The sequence below is a fragment of the Propithecus coquereli genome, unplaced genomic scaffold (assembly GCF_000956105.1).
Source record: "Propithecus coquereli isolate 6110/MARCELLA unplaced genomic scaffold, Pcoq_1.0 Scaffold35, whole genome shotgun sequence".
NCBI lineage: Eukaryota > Metazoa > Chordata > Mammalia > Primates > Indriidae > Propithecus > Propithecus coquereli.
Window position 1 is genome coordinate 5019892 of NW_012149174.1, and position 16108 is coordinate 5035999.

Here is a 16108-nt window from a genome sequence, read left to right on the forward strand (position 1 = left end):
GAAAATCCCGATATACTGGAGTCCAACAGTCAACAATAGAGAATCAGAATATATTTTTGGCTTTGGTCTTTTAGAATATGTACTTTCTTTTTAAACCCTAGAGTCACACTGTTTGTGGAGAGATGTTCAGACTATAGTAGGTATGTGGGACTTATGAGTAACTGAAAAGCCAGCAAATTGATATCACCCATGTCAAGCTTACCCCAGGATATATGATTATTGAAAATCAGTATAATTGCCCATACCATTTATACAGGAAATAGTCATTTTTCTTTTATTGCTGAGCTTATTATAGTTGAATTTGTGATAATTAAGTTCATAAAGATATAACTCCACAGTATACAATTATGTTGTTATGTTAAAGTTTTACCTGAAGTTTTGTATAATGTTTTTGTCCTTCAAATAGGAAAGAATTGATGCTATACTATATCATGCCTTTATTCTCTACAGATAATGAATTCTGAGTTAATGCATAGTGTAGTAGGAAGCTATCTTAAACCTCCAGAAAGAATGTTTGTTCCATCATTCACCCAGAATGAATCATCTCAGAATCGCCAACCTATGAACTTAGAAGTTACTTCTTCTAAAGTGTTTCATAGCCCAAATAGCCAAGGTAATGCTGATTTAAAATCTTATATAAAATTAGAGGAATGATACAAATTATGTTATAAAAACTTTTCATTTTTATGTAGAAAATAATATAATTGTGTATTTAGTCTTAATAAAACTCCTAATTTTGATTCTGTTGCTAAAAGTTTCTATGAATTTAGACAAGTTACTTAATACTTTTTATTTTGGCTTCTTCAGCTGTAAAATGAAGATTAATATAACCAGCTGGATACATATCACAGGTTTATCATAAAAACATCATTAGAAAACAGGAAAATACTCTTTGAAGAATAACAAGTCAGATTTGGCATCCTTCTAAACTAGATTATTAGAATGCTAGTAAATTAGGTGGAGTTGTATCTTATTCACGGATTACATTCAGAAATTGCATATATCCAAAATCATCCTTGAAAATTCTTTAGGAAGCCAGAATACTATAAAATACTAGTTTTATAACTTTTTACATATAAATTTAGAAGGATCTTAAAATTGAATTAGGGAAATACTTATGATCCCAGGCATACCTTATGCCATATACCATATAAAGAGCAGTAAATATAATTTCTGTATCTTATTTGTAAAAAACAAATGATGATCTCTAGCAAGCATCTTTCTAATTTTATATAAAATATATGGAAGTTAAAACTCTGAACTTATCTCAATCATGAAGATATTAATATAGCTGAATAAAAATCATGGTAGTACATGTGTACTATTTATAATCTTTCAAGCCTGACATCAGGTAAAGCATACTTATACTTAAGTATAACTTAAGTTATACTTTTTTTCCAACAGAAGAAACTGTTCTACCTCATATGCCCTAATTCTTAGTACTACATCTTGGACAAAGAAACAATAAATGTGGGTTTTTGTTTGTTTGCTTGTTTGTTTGTTTTATGCCATTTAAAGGATTTCAATTTTTTTCTTTTATTTTAATGTTTGTGGTTTGATTAAAACTAAACACACTAAGAACTGAGAAAAACTTTTAACTTTGAACCTAACTTACCATGTTAATTTTAATATTCTTTGTACATACTCAGATTCTTGTCTCCCATACTGAACATTATCTTAAGCCCTTTTATTTGAAAATATTTATTTTATTAAATTAAGTTGTGGTTATTAGCTTTCTCAATGCTTGGAATCACTAAATACAATCATAGATACATTGTGTTTACAAGATATGATGGAAAAAATTTGTCTTTAGAGTTTTAGTCATTTTCATTTTTATGAGGAATATACATACAGATTTTTCTGTCTCATTAACAAGAATATACTACTCATTTTTTCACGTTATTGTGATTGTAAGTGTTCAGAAACTTTCACTTAAAACATCAACTACATTTTTTTTCCAACAGCTCTTATTTTAGCCTTAAAAACTCTTCAGGAAAAGATTCATCGTTTAGAGCTAGAGAGAACACAAGCTGAAGATAATCTGAACATTCTTTCCAGAGAAGCAGCACAGTATAAAAAGGCCTTGGAGAATGAAACAAATGAGAGAAATCTGGCACATCAGGAACTGATAAAGCAGAAAAAAGGTATAAAATGCAGTAGTTCTCAGAAATGAGGGGTTATCAAAATTCACAGTTTGAAAATAATAAACTTAGTCTAAGCAGATTTACTCAAACATCTTTGTTCTTATATACATTCAAACCTTGTGGCCTTGTTCTCAGACATTTTGATATTTGTGGAAAAAGCATGTAGCTTTGAACTTACCTCTATTATATCTGTTATCCCAGTTCATAAATTCTTGAGATTAAAAGAAAAATTGTTTTTAGACAAGTTGTATTTAGAAATTAGAATATTTTCAGACTAACCAACAAAATCTAGTTTAACCCATAATATAATTGAAATGCTTTATGTCTTTAGTTAATGATAAATTTTAAAATTTGAAATATAAAGCAATACTAGTAATTAGACAATATAAAAACAATAAAAATGAATGAAAAAGAATTTAATTTGAGAGGAAAACAAGTTTAATTTGAGGAATAGGCAGATAGGTGGAAACTTCTGTGGAAATTATGACAAGAACATCTGGACACAAGAGTTTTAGAAATTTAGAACATAAGTCCTTTATATAATTTCACTTCAGAACTTACGTCTTTTTCCTTGTAACACTACCCTGATCCTTATAAATAAGGCTAAATTCATGTTTGACCTTACAAGTAAAATGAAGAAATAGGGAGAAAAAGATTTCTGAGGTAATTAGACAAAAGTAGAAGAAAAAGTTAAGGCAAGTAAAAAGTTAAAGGCTTAGAAATAGGTTGCTTACTCCCATGAAATTAACTTTGCTACCAATAATCAAGAACAGAGGAAAATAGGAGTGGTAAAGTACATATACCTGAGTTTCCTGAAAGAATAAAAATAATTAATAGGTAAGAAACTTTACATCCTCTGTTTTTTTAGATGATATCATTTCCCAGGAACAGCCAGGATATTTATCATCCCAGAAGTTACTGACATCATCCCCTTTCAGAAGTATGCCCTCTGGATTTTTAGGGGGAGATAATATTAAACCAATTATATATAATTAATGAGATATTCACAAAATATATGTTCATAACTCTTTGAAAGTCAATACTTAGGGCTAAAAGAGGCTTTGAACTTTTAGCTCTTGATTGAATTCACATAATACATTTCTTGTGATAACCAAATCTCTGATCTCTGTGATAATCAATGAATTGACTCATTATTATTTTGTCTTTTTCATAGAAATAAGTATGCAGTTAAGCTCAGCCCAGTCTCGTTGTACCCTTCTAGAGAAACAACTAGAATATACAAAGAGAATGGTTCTCAATGTAGAGCGAGAAAAGAATATGATCCTAGAACAACAGGTAAACATGTTTTCTGTAAGGAATAATAATATAATTTAATGTGTTTTGGAAGAATATTTAATTTAGCATGGGAAAATTACATTATAATCTTAAGTAAAGTAGGATATAAAGCTGTATTATAGGAGATTTCCCCTAATAGTAATGACAGACCAGGTCATTTGAAACAACCCTACTGCAGAGAAAAACTAGACAGAATATAGAAAGGAAGCTAGGAAGGGGCGCCAGGGGAGGAGTGAAGGAAGAGACAGAATGATAGTAAATTCAGAAAACAGAGGACAAGTCGTAATGTTAGAGTGAGAAGATCTAACATATGTAATTGGAATTTCAAAGGAAAGGAAAGGGAGAATGGGACAGAAGCAATATTTGAGGAAGTAGTGGCTGAGAATTTTTCAAAATTGATTAAAAAGTAAAATCACACCACAGATTCAAGAAGCCCTATAAAACTAAAGCAGGATAAATATAAGGACAGCTATATACAGACACCTTATAATAAAATAAATTATAAACCAAAAATAAAATCTTAAAAACAGCCAGAAAAAAAATTACATTCAAAGAGACAGCAATTAATATGATAGTTGACTTCTCAACTGAAAGTGCCAAATCCAAAAGATAATGGACTAAAGAGAATTAAGATGTAATAATATTAAAAGAAAATAACTGCTGATCTAGAAATCTATGCCTGGGAGAAATATCCTTCAGAAATAAAGGTAAAATAAAAGCATTTTAAGACTAACAAAGACTGAGATAATTTGTTACCAGTAGGTACACTCTAAAGGGAACACTAAAGGACATTATTAATCAGACAGAAGAAAAATTATCTTTGGTGGAAGGTCATAGGTGCAGGAAGGAATAAAGAGCAACAGAAACAATAAATACATGGATAATTCTAAGTTAATATTATATAAAACAACAATAATGCTTTATGTGGTTTAAATATACATGTATAAAGGATTAAAATTCATCAGAACAATAGCATATAAATTAGGAGAGAATAATTGTAGTTGAAAGTGGTTCTTACATCCTTACATTGTCTTGGAAAAGAGTAAAAATACCAATCAATACTGGACTTTGATGGGTCAAGCATGTAATAGGTTTTAAAGGAACTAGAGAGGTTGACTCTAAAATTTATATGGAAAAGCAAAGGTCCAAGAACAGATTATTCAGAAGAAGAATAAGATGAGGGTCTTTCTCTACTAGATATTGAAACAAATTATAATTCTGTTACAATTGAAATAAAGTGTTATTTATATGGATAGACAACTAGAATAAAGGAATGGACTATAGTCAGACCCACTCATATGGAAACTCAATGTATGATAGGGATGCCATTGCAGACGATTAAGAAAAATCTCTAAGCATTTCATATTTTTTAATGCTATTATGAATAGTATTATGGTTTTATTTCATTTTTCATTTGTGTATTACTGGTATATAAAAATATAATTGATTTTCATATGACTTTATATCCTGGGGCCTTTCTAAATTTACTTATTAGTTCTGGTAGGCTTTTCTATATACACAATCATGTCATCCATGAATAAAAATAGTTTTTTTCTTCTTTTTCAATCTTTATGGCTCCGATTTCTTTTTCTCACCTTACTGCACTGGCTGTTATAGCTAATACAATGTTAACTAGAAGTGGTTAGCACTGACATCCCCCTGATCTTTAGGGGAAAGCTACTAGTCTTTTACTATTAAGTATGATATTAACTACAGGTTTTTGTTAGCTGCACTTTATCAAGTTGTGGAAATTACCTTTTAAGTTTGTTGAAAGTTTTGTCAAGAATGGGTGTCACCTTTCGTCAGTTGCTTTGTCTGCATTCTTTGAGAGCATCATATTTTTTTCCTTTTATTCTGTTAACATGGTAAGTTACACTGATTGATTTTCAAATGTTAACTAACCTTGTATTCCTAGTGTAGAAGATCACCAGTTGATCTTGACATGTATTATTTTTCTGTGCATGGCTTGATTCAATTTGCTGATATTTTGCTTAGGTATTTTTGTGACTATGTCCATGAGGGATCTTGATTTGTAATTTTCCTTATAATGTCTGGATATGGTGTCTTGGGTTTTCAGATCTCAAAAGATTAGTTGGTGCTTGCATTATTTCAGGACAGGGAAATAATAAGAAAAGAAAGAAAAAAAAGAAAAAATTAGTTGGGAGGATTCCTTCTATTTTCTGAAAGATCTTGTGTAAGATTAGCATTATTTCTTTCTTAAATGTTTGATAGAACTCAATATTTGACAGAAACCATCTGGGACTGGAGTTTTCTTTGTGGGAGGTTTTTAAATTATGAATTGAACTTATTTAACAGATACAGGGCTACTTAGATTTTCCATTTTTTTCTTGTGTCTTTATTGATGTCCCTCTTTTCTTCCTGATACTGTTAATTTGTGTTTTTGCTTTTTAAGATAAGAATTAGTCTACCTGTCACTTTATAATTTTATTTTGTTTTTAAAAAAACAACTTTTAAAAATTTTTTTCAGGTTTTTTTGTTCATTTTCTATTTCATTGATTCCAACTTCATTATTTTCTTCTTTCTGGGGTCTAATTCACTTAATTTTTACCCTAGCTTCCTATTTTAGATACTTAGGTTATTGATTTTAAACCTTTATTCTTTCCTTTTAGATATTATATTTTGTAATTAAAGCTATCAATTTTCTTCTAAATACTGAGTCCCACAAATTTTGATGCTTTATATTTCTGTTATCTTTCAGTTAAAAATATTTTCTAACTTTTTTGGTGATTTCTTTTAAAATTCTGTTATGTGCTCCTCTTCATCCTGGTCCTCTTCCTCCTCCTTTTTAATAGCTGCTCTAGAGGCTAAAATATGTATTCTTAACTTACCACAGTCTGCCATGAATTAGTATTAAAATATTTCACATATAAGATCCTTTCTATGGTATGCTTCTACTTATCCCTCTTTGTGCTACAGTTTTCATATATTTTGCTTCTACATATGTCATAAAACCCACAATACATTATTATTTTTGCTTTAAATGGCCAATTATCCTTTAAAGAAAATTAAGAAACAGAAAAAATATATATATTTATCCACATTTTTACCATTTCCAGTGGTTTCCTTTCTATGTGTAGATTTGATTTTCCATCTATTTTTTTTTAGTCTGAAGGAAAGTCTCTTAGCATTTATTTATCTGGACAAGTCTTTATTTCATTGTCGTTTGTGAAAGATATCTTGGCTGGATGTAGAATTCTAGTTGAAAGCTTTTTTCTTTCAGCACATTAAATATTTTGTTTAATTTGTCTTCTGGATTTGATAGTTTCCAATGACAATTCTTATCTTTATTCCTCTGTGCATAATGTGTCATCATTTCTCAGGCTGCTTTTAAGATTTTTCCTTTATTACTGGTTTTCAAAAATTTCATAATGATGTACCTATAAGTGTGGTTTTCTTGTATTTATTCTACTTGGACTTCTTGAGATTCTTAAATCTGTCAGTATTTTTTACTAAATTTAGAAAATTTTTAGTCATTATCCTTCAAATAATTATTCTGTCCCACCTCCCTCTCCTCTCCTTCTGAAAATCTAATTAAATGTAAGACTGTGGGTCATCAAGACTCTGTTTATTGGTGGTTTTTTTGTTTTTGTTTCTGTTTTAACTAATAGACTTTGTCTATTAGAGCCATTTTAGGTTTATAGAAAATTGAGCAGATAGTACAGAGAGTTCTTGCCTCCTCAGAGTTGTCCTTATTATTAATATCTTTCATTAGTGTGGTAATAAATACCATTACAAAACTGTATATAGATGTGCATATGTATGTGCAAACTTTCCTTTTCTCCTGTGCTCTCTTCATGGTTTATTCCTCTGATAGCTGCTTTTCTATGTTAGAGTTAGAGAGAGGGTAAGTCAATGAGTAGGTTTGGTCACCTTGTGTTAATAAATAACACTGTTTAATACAGGTTTTGTTAATGATTTTTTCCTTAGTAGAATTGTTACATAAAGATGCATAGAAGAGTTTGTTCCATTGATGCTAATACAGCACATCTTTTTTGGTACATTATATTTGCTCCTTAAAAGTATTTGATTTGGCTTGTAAGCACCTGAAATATGAACGTGTTTCTTATGACAGATTTATATTGTGTTTTGAATTCTCAGAAATTGTATTATTCTTGATTCATTGGCATCACTTGCCAAATTCAAGTTTTGTTTTTATCCTTTCCAGGCCCAGCTTCAAAGAGAAAAAGAACAAGATCAGATGAGGCTGCACGCAAAACTTGAAAAGCTTGACGTCTTAGAAAAAGAGTGTTTCAGACTTACAGCAACTCAGAAAGCTGCTGAGGTAAGCTTTTACTTGTTTCTTTGAAGTGATGATGGCGGGAATAAAACTTTAGTGCCAAACATAATTGACATTGTATGTGAATGTGCAGTAAATCTTAGATTTATAAAATTTCATTTACAACTTTTATTAATCCAGATATGAATTCCTACCTATAGAGATGAAAAGTTAATATGTTCCATCATGGCATAAATGAGCTTGTTTTTTGATATAAAATTGTAATTTTGACTTCTTCTAATATGGCAGGACATTTGCATTTGGCAGTTAAGTTACCTCAGGGATATTGAAAAGATTGTCTTTCACCACTTGCAGTCAGATTAAGGCTACTTAGATCCCATGCCTCTCCTTTTTCCACCCAAATCTTTTCCATTTTATAGGATTTTCTCTAGGAAGCCTTCTTGAGCTCTCCAACATAAGTGGTGGAGAAACTTTGAGGGTACTAATGGTCTATAACTTAGGAAGTTCTCTCTGAAATAGTACTATCCTCCTATTTTGAACCACACAACAGATTTAAGATGTAATACTTATGTGTATAACATTATATACACGTGGTTATATATACATCCTTTATGTCAAATAATATTCATTGCTTTGTTGTTTTATTGTTTCATGTATATTACTTTTGTTTATATATTGTGCATAATAATTAAGTAATTAAGTAATTAATTATTGTATATAATAATTAAGTATCCTTAACCTGAAAATATGAAATCTGAAATGCTCCAAAATCCAAAACTTTTTGAGCACTGACATGACACTCAGAGGAAATGTTCACTGGGGCATTTTGGATTTTGAATTTTTGGATTATTGATACTAAACCCTTATTGAAAGTATTCTAAAATCCAAAATCTGAAACACTTCTGTTTTCAGCATTTCAGATAAGGGATACCTAACCTGTATAAGCTCTTAAGTAACAAGGACCACATATTATATTTCTAATATGTCTTCCTTCCCTCTCTTTCCCCCCAGAAATTGCACCTTTATCATACGTACATGACAGAAATTTATTGTTATTTTTGTATGTTTTGAATGAAACATTGAGACCCAAGACTATAATAATTTGACCTTCTAGACCTTTAGTACCCTCATAAGTTTCATCATTTTAGTTTTATTGTTGGAAGTTGGAAGCCTATGTGTGTATACAGTCTTTGCTTTCTCTTTGTTTTCTTTACGCGAAATAGCTGGTAAAAGAAAGAAGCAGGAAGAAAGCCAAGAAAAATCTTAGCATTTTTTGTCATCGCTTTTTCTTAGTTTCAGCTTGCCAAACTCTTAAGAATCAAGACCACTAGAATTCTATTTGGAAAAGGAACAGAGGATATTTGGCTCTAGTTTTTATAACAATCCCAGTTTTCGATTCTTTTTGCAGGACAAGATTAAACATTTAGAGGAAAAACTTACAGAAGAAGAACATCAACGTAAGCTATTTCAAGACAAAGCTTCTGAGGTAAATAGAGCACTAATCTGTCATGGTAAACCATATATGTTTTATTAATATTATACTGTATTTTCCTTAACTGAAAATTAGATTCTAATTTCTACTTCCTAGCTTGTTGGTTTTGTCTCTTTTTGCTGTAAAATGAAATTCTCAATCAGCCGGTGTATTCATTATGCTTGGATGCACTGCCAAGAGGTCTTTTAATCTTTTGAAATTCTGACAAATGCATATATTCTCAGTTGAAAGAACTCTTAGGATAGATTGTTTTCAGTTTGATTTATATATATTAAATAGTTCATTCTCTTATAAACAGAATATTATTATAATTACTAATATACTTAGTAACTATCACACACACAAAATAGTATTTTGGATTTTCTTTTCTTCCTCAAAAAGCACTTTTATATTTATAAACTGAGACCTGACCTCTCATTATAATGTTCTTGAAGAAGCATATTACAAATCAATTTTGTGAGTTTTTTCTTTACTCTTACAGCTTCAAACTGGACTTGAAATCAATAGAATTTTAATGTCATCAGTTTCAAATCCAAAACAGTCCAAGGAAAAGAAGAAATCTTCAAAGGTATGCATATAAAACTTTTTCCCAAACAACATTTTCTTATTTGCTAATACTTATTTATTCACGCTCTTAATGTTTATACCTAACCCATTTCCAGAAAGGATTTGAAGAGGTATATAATAAAAGACATGGAATAGTGCATGTCAAGTGATGATGGTTTTGGGTGTAAGGACAGAAAATTTCATAAAACCCAGGTTAAAGAAAGTAATAGCAGTTGTGCATAAAACTTAGCTCTGAGTTTGTTGGCAGCCAAAGCAAAAAAGAGCACATAATGGACAGTATAGCTGTCTCTGTGAAATAACATGAAGCACTTCAGTTTTTCTAGAAAGATAAAGATTTTCCTAGGTTTAAACTCTTGGGGAAACATATTTTGTGATACTTTATAAAAGAGGCACTAAACAACATAGTAGATGCTGATAACACAATAAATCCTGAAAGCAGTTTTATGTAATACATACACAATAAAAAACAGAATTTTTTTTTTTTTTTTTACAGACCTGTTAACTTACAGGTCTGTAAAGGCATTTATATATGGAATTTATTATTATTTCTTTTTTCTATACTCATATCCTTTGAATTTGCCTGAAAATAAGGATTGGGGAGTTAGTACTTTATAGATTGACCAAGATTTTCTTTAGATGAATTGATGTTTTAGATATATTGTAGCTTAACCTTCTTAATTATATATAATAGTAATAAAAAAACTTAAATCCCTTTTAATCTTATGATTCTGGGATTATAGTTTTGATGACCATTATTACTATTTATTCATTTTGCATGTAGTGAGTGTTTCTGTGTGCCATTTGCTATGAGAGTCAGGGATACTATTTGAAAATTCTGTCCACTATTGTATGCTTACTCTGTGGATAAAATAATGGAGAGAACGTAATACTTAACTTTGGCTACTTTTTTTTATTTTTGAGACAAAGTCTCACTCTGTCACCCTGGGTAGGGTGCAGCGGTGTCAAAATAGCTCACTGCAGCCTCCAACACCTGGGCTCAGGAGATCCTCCTGCCTCAACCTCCCAAGTAGCTGGGACTACAGGTTCATGCTACAATGCCCAGCTAATTTTTCTATTTTTAGGAGAGACAAGGTCTTACTCTTGCTCAGGCTGGTCTCGAACTCCTGAGCTCAAGCTATCCTCCTGCCTCGGCCTCACAGAATGCTAGGATTATAGGCATGAGCCATCATGCCTGGCCCTCTTTTATTACATAAATAAGAATTAATGTCAGTACTTTGGCTGTATTTTTCATAATTTTTTCTTTTAAAGAATTTTCAAACTACAATAATGAAAAACATTTTCCCAATGTAGCTTTATATGTTTTTTGCTTATTCCTTCCTTAAATATTTGTTTTGTGTCTTGTTTGTGCAATGCGATTCAAAGCCACAAAGCCAAATAGAAAATCACTATCAGTAATTTGCAAGAAGAACAAATATTGACTTATTCGTTGTAAAAATAGTAAAGGTACAGGGAGAAGGTAAAAAAAAAATAAGGAAAGAAAAGGTAGCTTCTGGAAGAGAAGAGAATAATTAACAGCAAAATCACTTTATGAAAGTACTTAGTTCCCCCCATAATATGCTGAAATAAAAAAAATAAATAAATAAATAAATAAATAAGTACTTAGTTCAAATCACAAGTTCATGAGATCTGCAAATTGTATTGTCTCCCTTTAAAAACGAAGTGACATTAATGTTGCTGAAAGTAGGATCAGATTTCAGGAAACCTCTATGAGAGACCCGCTTCTACTCACACTGTTTCTTCATATCTTAGACATAACTCATAATTCATTCAACTCATACATCTTGATACCATAGACTGGTGTCTCTATGTAATAAAGAGATAAATAAGAGAGAAATTTATGAGAAACAGATAAATATACAAATATTAAAGTGTAATAAAAGCTTAATAGAGATATAAACAAAGTGTTGTGGTGCTGTATAGACAAAGAAATATGTGAAGGGTAATGCAAAAAGCAGCACTAAAGACAGCCTGGGAGAATTAATAAGTATTGTCAGACTTAGATGAGGAGAAGTGTATTACAGTCTGAAGAAATTGTTGGTTTTTCCAGGGACCTATAGGTCCAGTAGTGGGCGTGAGGTGGGGTCATAGTGAAAGTTAAAATTGAAAATACAGCTTGGGGTGAGATAATGGCTAACCTTGAATGCCATGTTAAAAATTTGAACTTTTATTCTATAAATAGTTGGGAACCACTGAAGGCTTCTGAGAAGAGTACAGACATGATTAGCGCTGTAATTCTAGATGGTAATTGATAGCAGCATGACAGTTTATATAGTTTTATCACATGTGTAGATTCCTGTAACCATCACAACAATCAAGATACAGAACTGTTCCACCACCAGAAGGCTCCTTCATGCAATCCCTTTATAACTACACATCCCTTTCCCTGACCCCTGGCAACCTATATAATCTGTCCACTATCTCTATAGTTTGTTATTTTAAGAATGTTAAATAAATATAATTATACTGTATGTGACTTTTTGGGATTGGCTTTTTTTGCTCAGCTTCTGGGATTGGCTTTTTCACCTTGAGAGCCATCCAACTTGTTGCATATATCAGTACATTTTTTTATTTCTGCATTGTATTCCACATTATGGATGTACCACAGGTTAACCATTCATCTGTTGAAGGATATTTGGTTTGTTTCCAGTTTGAGGCTATTTCAAATAAAGCTGCTATGAACATTTGTGTACAGATTTTTGTGTGAACATAAGTTTTCATTTTCTGGGATAAATGCCCAAGAGAGCAATTGTTGGGTTATATGATAAATACTTGTTTAGTTTTATAAGAAACTGCCCAACTGTCTTCCAAAATGGCTGTACCATTTTGTAGTCCCACCAACAATATATGACTGATCCAATTTCTCTGCATGCTTGCCAACATTTGGTGTTGTCACTATTTTTGATTTTGGTCATTATGATAGATGTGCAGTGATATTTCATTGTAATTTTAATTTGCATTTCCCTAATAGCTAATGACATTGAATATCTTTTCATATCTTTCGTTCGCCATCATATGTCTTTTTCAGTGAAATTTCTGTCCATGTCTTTTGCTTGTTTTCAAATTGCATTGTTTACTATTGAGTTTTGAGAGGTCTTTATATTATAAATGTCTTTTAAGATAATTTTTTGGTTACTTTTCCCTTGTCAATCTCTAGAAAACTAAATGTTTAAAGAGAGGACCACCTCAGCAAATTTATTCAAAATTTGGAGCACTGCCTTTTGTGTCTGAAAAGGTGAGAGGGGGAAAAAAGTAAAGATAGTTCAAAAAACTTCTGCTTCATTGTAAGTGCTATTTAAATACCATCAGTTGTTTAAAATTGTTCTGGGCTCTTTCTTTTCCCCTTAAGTCTTCCAATGCAAGCTGCCCTGTGAATGCGAGTGTGCAAAACCTTCTGCAGATGATGCAGCATTGTGGCCCACATATCCTTCAGAAACCTTCTGAAGTGACTGAGCCTAGATGTTTCTACAAGCCTATTAGAAAAACTTCCCAGTGTAAAGCTGTACCTTCTGACTCAGAAAAGTCCGTTTCCATTTGTGACAATTTGTCCGAACTTTTAATGGCAATGCAGGATGAGCTGGACCAAATGAGTGTGTAAGTATTTTTATTCTTTATCAGGAGAAGTAGCAAGATATTTAGATATCATTTTTTCTTCTCAGTCTCAAGAACAGTGCCATTTATAAATTCTTAAAGGTCTTATGTGGCCATTTGAACAGATTTATTGTTACTGATTTTTCATTGTATTTATTGGTACTATTTAAAATTTTAATTGTGTATAATTACTATTTTTCCAATCTAAGGAGTTTCTGTATTCCCAAGATCCGGACTGATAGATAGATATTACTGTCATTCTAATACATAGGGTCTGGTGACCTTAAATTATAACTCACAAAAGCTTTTATAGAATCTTTTAGTTAAATGAATGATTTCATTACACAAGTAGAAATGAAATTCCTTATTTTAGACTTTGGTAAGTCTGCATTACAAATTTTGAAGCAGCATCCACAGTAAGGAAGATTTCTGTATGGGATACATTGTATAATGCCCCATGTTTAAATATATATCCAACAGAAATTCCAGAACTGTGTGATTTGGCTGGCCAACTAGTTGAACTAAGACTTCTGTAGAAGATATAGCTAGTTATTATATATTGACAATATTTCATTGATTAAGCGAACTCCAAATCCAGGGATTTCTCAGGCAAATATTTCCACAGCTGTAATTCTTTCAAAAATACTGCATCAATAATTTGGGAGTTGGAATTATTTAAGAAGAGAGCCATTTAATAATGCCTCTAGTTAAGGACATGAGAACATTTGACTACATTTAGCTATGAGCATTAAGAATTCAGGTTTTGTTAAAAGTTGTTTAGTAGCCTAAGTTTTACATATTTCTAATTGTATTTAATCACAAGAGCCCGGTTATATTTACCTTATATTTAATTACACAACCCTAAAGGAAGAGACTATTTTTGAAGAGTAATATTTAGCTCTGACTAAAATCTATGATTGAACAATGTTTTAATTATGGCAAAAACATATACTATAAACTATAACAGTGGTTGATACTTGCTTTCCTTTCATAGGGAGCATCAAGAACTACTGAAACAAATGAAGGAAACCGAAAGCTATTCAGTCTGTGATGACATAGAATGTGAACTAGAACGTTTAGTCAAGAAAATGGAAATTAAAGGAGAACAAATTTCCAAACTGAAGAAGCATCAAGACAGTGTAAGAAGGCTTTGGTAAAAGATTTTAATAAAAAGATAAATATCTGGATTTAGTGTTACATCTCTGTGTGACCTTCCAAATTTGAGGTCTGTGTGTGGGATTTAGTGAAAAGATAGACAGAAGAAACTTAGGCTTGTTACAGAATAGAGCCATCTGTCCCATTGGAATAATATGGCCCTCCTATGCAACTCTCCCAAGTTAATATTTTTAAAAATGAGGCCGGGCGCGGTGGCTCACGCCTGTAATCCTAGCACTCTGGGAGGCCGAGGCGGGTGGATCGCTCGAGGTCAGGAGTTTGAGACCAGCCTGAGTAAGAGTGAGACCCCGTCTCTACTATAAATAGAAAGAAATTAGCCAAATAACTAAAAATAGAAAAAAGTTAGCCGGGCATGGTGGTGTGTTCCTGTAGTCCCAGCTACTTGGGAGGCTGAAGCAGGAGGATTGCTTGAGCCCAGGAGTTCGAGGTTGCTGTGAGCTAGGCTGACGCCATGGCACTCTAGCCTGGGCAACAGAGTGAGACTCTGTCTCAAAAGAAAAAAAATGAGCAAGAAAGTTTAGTTGTGTATTTGGAAATGGCTTTGGGGAAAATGTAAGGTAGGGTAATTTACCTTAGCAGCTCTCTGGTTGCCCTTTTAGCATTCTTTTCCCTTATCCTTCTGTCCTCTAATGCCTTAATGATGCCCCTTATATCAGCAGGTCTCTAATTCAGTACCATACATAAACCTGGCTCCTCAAGCAGTACCCCAATCCTTAAAGGACTATTTCCTCTTTCCCAAAACATTCTGTGCTGTGTTCCATTCCCTGGGGACCTGTACTCAGCCAGCTAAAGTGCGTAGAACAAGGGTGGTAAGGAGAACTCTGTACTTGTTTGTGAAGTCTTAAGAACAAAGAATGGCATAGCAGTTTTAGTATTTGAACAGAAGAATCATGGAATATAATATTTTATCCCAAGACAATGATTCCATAGGTAGAATTTTCAGCTACTATTATGTTGCTGGAGCACAAGGCAGAAGGAGCCTTTCCAGGAACCTTCAAGCCACATCACATAGCCATCTGCCTATGGATATAATCATCATTCATATAAATTAGTGATATATTAACCTCACAAATAAGCCCTGCCCTCTTTATAGGAAAGTAATAAGAGATGTAGAATGTCATTGCCTTTATTCTTCTTATGGCCAATAAAGAAAGAAATGAAACTTTTGAAAAAAATATTTTCACTTTATTGGCTTTTAAGGTGATAATAAAAATTTTTATATGATTGTTTTAGAGCAGAGATTATACAACTGTACACTTTCTTGGAATTACATAGGAGAAACTTGAAAGGAATAAAAGAATAATCGTATTTTTAAAACTTAGTCTTGGCCGGGTGTGGTGGCTCACGCCTGTAATCTTAGCACTCTGGAAGGCTGAGGCAGGTGGATTGTTTGAGCTCAGGAGTTCAAGACCAGCCTGAGCAAGAGCGAGACCCCATCTCTACTAAAAAAACAGAAAGAAATTAGTTGTACAACTAAAAATATATAGGAAAAAAATTAGCCGGGCATGGTGGCGCATGCCTGTAGTCCCAGCTACTCGGGAGGCTGAGGCAGGAGGATTGCTTGAG

The 16108-nt window shown here is 32.1% G+C and overlaps 1 protein-coding gene across 2 annotated transcripts in view; it reads left to right on the forward strand.

Annotated features, from left to right (window-relative positions):
- Positions 1-449: 449 nt before the first annotated feature.
- The window catches only part of CEP57L1 (centrosomal protein 57kDa-like 1), a 17046-nt gene continuing 1387 nt past the window's right edge, over positions 450-16108 (forward strand). The window contains exons 1-9 of one of the 2 annotated variants that reach the window (XM_012651170.1): positions 450-613; positions 1965-2144; positions 3319-3440; positions 7627-7743; positions 9107-9184; positions 9672-9758; positions 12933-13010; positions 13176-13369; positions 14361-14505. In XM_012651170.1, coding sequence (XP_012506624.1) covers positions 454-613; positions 1965-2144; positions 3319-3440; positions 7627-7743; positions 9107-9184; positions 9672-9758; positions 12933-13010; positions 13176-13369; positions 14361-14505 — 1161 coding nt within the window. In that variant the 5' untranslated portion in view covers positions 450-453. Of the gene's footprint in view, positions 614-1964; positions 2145-3318; positions 3441-7626; positions 7744-9106; positions 9185-9671; positions 9759-12932; positions 13011-13175; positions 13370-14360; positions 14520-16108 lie in introns of both variants that reach the window. The other variant, XM_012651171.1, reaches the window with a different exon arrangement.